The 3,507-nt window shown below is 47.0% G+C and overlaps 1 protein-coding gene across 1 annotated transcript; it reads left to right on the top strand.

Annotated features, from left to right (window-relative positions):
- Positions 1 to 350: 350 nt before the first annotated feature.
- On the top strand, positions 351 to 3,083 carry LOC147905507 (oligopeptide transporter 4-like). Its single transcript, XM_087381642.1, has 6 exons — positions 351 to 884; positions 983 to 1,080; positions 1,167 to 1,714; positions 1,778 to 2,085; positions 2,183 to 2,365; positions 2,451 to 3,083. Exons 1-6 carry the CDS (start codon positions 351 to 353, stop codon positions 3,081 to 3,083), a joined length of 2,304 nt encoding a protein of 767 aa, XP_087237768.1.
- Positions 3,084 to 3,507: the final 424 nt, after the last annotated feature.

Here is a 3,507-nt window from a genome sequence, read left to right as displayed (position 1 = left end):
TCTTCTCTTCGTGCAATTCTTAAACCTCCCCTTAAAGAAATAGAGAGAAGAGCCACCCTGAGCCTCTCGCCCTCGCCATCATCGCCATTTTACTCGACAGGCTCGGCGCGTACACTTAATATATCGACCCTCGAGATCCTTTCATCCTTTTTATGCGTGGAAGTTTCCCTCCTGCTCGTATTCCTTGTGTTATATTTATCGTCTATGATGCCCAAGGAAAATACTGTGCCAAAAATTTCGAATCATCTCTCTTGCTCTCCAATGCCAGTACAGGAGAGCAGAGCTTGTGATAGCATCTAGATTTAGGATCCTGTTGCCTGTACTAACGCCTTAGGATATTTCGCTTCCAAATGGTTATCATCACAACAGATGTCGAGATGATTCCACTTGGAAAAAGTAACGATGCTGAAAAAACCGCCTTTTCAGACGACGACACCTCACCTGTTGAGGAAGTCGCCATGACAGTAGCGACCACTGATGATCCAACCCTCCCCGTATGGACAGTCCGAATGTGGGTTCTTGGCCTGGTCTCTTGCGCTGGGCTAGCGTTTGTCAATCAGTTCTTCCAGTATCGAAGTGAACCCATGCAGATTACCGCACTGTCGGCCACTTTAGCAGCCCTACCTATAGGCCAATTCTTGGCATATGCTCTTCCCAAAACGGTGGTCCGGATCCCCTTCTTAAAGGATCGTGATTGGAGCTTTTCTCTAAATCCAGGACCTTTCAGTGTCAAGGAACATGTGCTTATCACTATCTTCGCCAATGCAGGGAATGCATTTGGTTATGGAGGGGCTTTTGCTGTTGAGATGGTGAACCTTATCAAGATATTTTACCACTTACGGATTACTTTCGCTGTAGCTCTCGTTCTCGTTCTTTCAAGCCAGGTAATTAGTATCTACAAGAAGTACTTATATCCGCCCTGATTTATGCAAACATGAGATAGCATTTCAAAGCTCACTCTAGCTGAAGATAAATTTTGCAGCTGATTGGATATGGTTGGGCCGGCTTAATGAGAAAGCAGTTGATTGATCCTGCACACATGTGGTGGCCGGCTACTATGGTTCAGGTCAGTCTGTTCAGGTAAGAGTCTTGGTGCCCTTCAATTTTCGGAGAGCTTCCCGGTTTTGGACGAATGGAAGTAAATATCTGGGTGTGATGGCCTGCAGGACATTGCATGAACCCGATGAAAAGAAAGCAAGATCGGGCCTGTCGCGGATTCAAAGCTTCTACATCATGACGATCGTGAGCTTTGCATACTACGTTCTCCCGGGCTACTTTATGCCGTTCCTTACTTGCATGTCACTGGCATGCTTGATCTGGCCGCGGTCCATAAAGGCCCAACAGATAGGTTCCGGGTACACAGGACTCGGAATCGGGGCATTCACACTAGACTGGGCTGCGGTTGCGTCGTTCTTAGGTAGCCCACTCGTGTACCCTGCGTCCGTCCTCGTTAATATGGCGGTAGGAGCTGGAGCCGTAGTTTACATAGTAACACCCCTTGCGTATTACTGGAAAAACGCCTACAAAGCTCAGAATTTTCCAATCATTTCGTCGGGGCTCTTCACGGCAGCCGGGGGTCCATACAACGTCACAGCTGCTTTGCGACGAGATCTCACGCAAGGAGACTTGTACTTGAGTACCTTCTTTGCAATTAGCCTCGCCTTATGGTTCGCAGCTCCATTGGCTACGATCACTCATTTCGTTTTCTTTCACGGCACGTGAGTAGCTAATATCAGTCTTTGTCGAGCGTAAGGCCTTGTCTGAGGATCATTTGCAGCGTTAAAACGGGTTCTCACTAGCTTGAGAAACGCTTCTAAAGCTTATGTTTTGAACATCAGGGAAACCCTGCACCACTACGCGGGGAAGCGGCGTCCGGATGTGCATACCCGATTGATGAGCCACTACCCGGATATCCCAGCCAGATGGTTTATGGGGCTCTTGTTGATGTGCGTGGTGGGGGTTATGGTGATTTGTGTGCAGTTCAAGGCTCAAGTAGGCATTCCATGGTGGGGAGTTGTGGTGGGCTGCGCCATAGCTGCAGCCTTTACGCTACCCATCGGGGTGATCGCAGCGACCACAAACATGGTACGTGGTCTAATTGGTTTCTCTTGCTTTGGTTTGATTGATTGTGTATATACTCTAGATGAATAGGTAAAGATGTGGGTATCTGTGTGGTGGGCAGACGCCGTCGTTGATGGTAACGATGCAGTTCGTGGGGGGTTACCTCTTTCCTGGGAATCCCATCGCAAACCAGGGTCTCAAGTTGTTCGGACACATGAGCATGCAGCAGGCCATATATTTCTTGGTAGACTTCAAGCTCGGACATTATATGAAAATCCCTCCTCGGAGCATGTTCTTGGTCCAGGTGAGTTGCTTTGCTTCTTAACGTATAATAACTTACTACTCACACATAAATCTGGCCAATACAAAGCTAACCTAGGATCTTGCAGGTGATAGGTACCATAGTCGCAGGGACAGTGGACCTCGGTACGGCATGGTGGTTGTATGAAATACCCCACATGTGCAATGTGGATGGAAAGCTTGAGAAATCAAGTCCATGGACTTGCCCTTGGGATGTTGTGGCCTATGACACCACTATAGTGTGGGGGGTGTTGGGTCCTGATAGGACTTTTGGAAGTCAAGGCCCTTACAAGAATCTCATGTATTGGGTGCTAATTTTTGGGCTAGTGGGTCCCATGGTAGTGTGGTTGCTAGCAAAAGCCTTCCCTCGAGCTGCACCTTGGATCAAGCTCATAAATGTTCCTGTGTTGCTCGGGGCCGTGGGTTGGATGCCAGCTGCAGGAACTATCAACTACACATCTTGGTTTGTGGTGGGCATGGTCTTTAACTACTATATTTTACGATATCGAAAAGACTGGTGGAAGCGCTACAACTATGTGCTATCGGCTGCGTTGGATGCAGGCACTGCAATCATGGGTGTATTCTTGAGTCTGACAATCGGGTTTCGTGGCAAGGGCCTTGTCTGGTGGGGTGCCCAAAAATTCTCTGACCATTGCCCCCTTGCCTCTTGTGCGCTTTCGGGCTCTAATGGTGGTGCATCCCATTGCCCTCTTTACACTTAGCCATCCAAGTTTATCCAAAGAACATCTAATTTCTTTCCAAATAGGCATTTGCTCTTCAATTATTTTACCTTTACATTCCTTGGTTGAAGGTTCATTGGGTCTAATTAGTAGTCACTAATCTTTCAACTAAAGGTAGAACTAAGGCAATTGCTCTTTATCTCTTCCTACTTTGCAGTAATGGCCATTAGCATACCCATATCACCAACTTTCAAAGTTTCGTACATCTAAACTTGCTAGCTAATTATTAGTTCCTCTTTGGAAGGCATCACATGGGCCATTAGATTGTCTAGCCATCCAATTGACTCCCTTGCTCATTGTCTCCTATTAGGTAGACCATCCTCCACCCAAGATTTCTTATATCTTAGCTATTGAAGAGGTTCTCCAACTTTTGATGATATTTAAACATGTAACAAAGGCCCTACCT

Source organism: Dipteris shenzhenensis, chromosome 1 (assembly GCF_047967505.1).
Source record: "Dipteris shenzhenensis isolate YYH24624 ecotype China chromosome 1, Dip_SZ_1.0, whole genome shotgun sequence".
Taxonomy (NCBI): Eukaryota; Viridiplantae; Streptophyta; class Polypodiopsida; order Gleicheniales; family Dipteridaceae; genus Dipteris; species Dipteris shenzhenensis.
Note: the sequence above shows the minus strand (reverse complement) of the source record. Positions and strands in the feature narration are given on the sequence as shown.

What these genes read in the sequence shown, in the direction of transcription:
- LOC147905507 (XM_087381642.1), top strand. Translation starts at nt 351, where the DNA reads ATGGTTATCATCACAACAGATGTCGAGATGATTCCACTTGGAAAAAGT. An exon ending in TTCTCGTTCTTTCAAGCCAG is followed by an intron (nt 885 to 982) that starts GTAATTAGTATC and finishes TAAATTTTGCAG; the next exon opens with CTGATTGGATATGGTTGGGC. An exon ending in GTTCAGGTCAGTCTGTTCAG is followed by an intron (nt 1,081 to 1,166) that starts GTAAGAGTCTTG and finishes GATGGCCTGCAG; the next exon opens with GACATTGCATGAACCCGATG.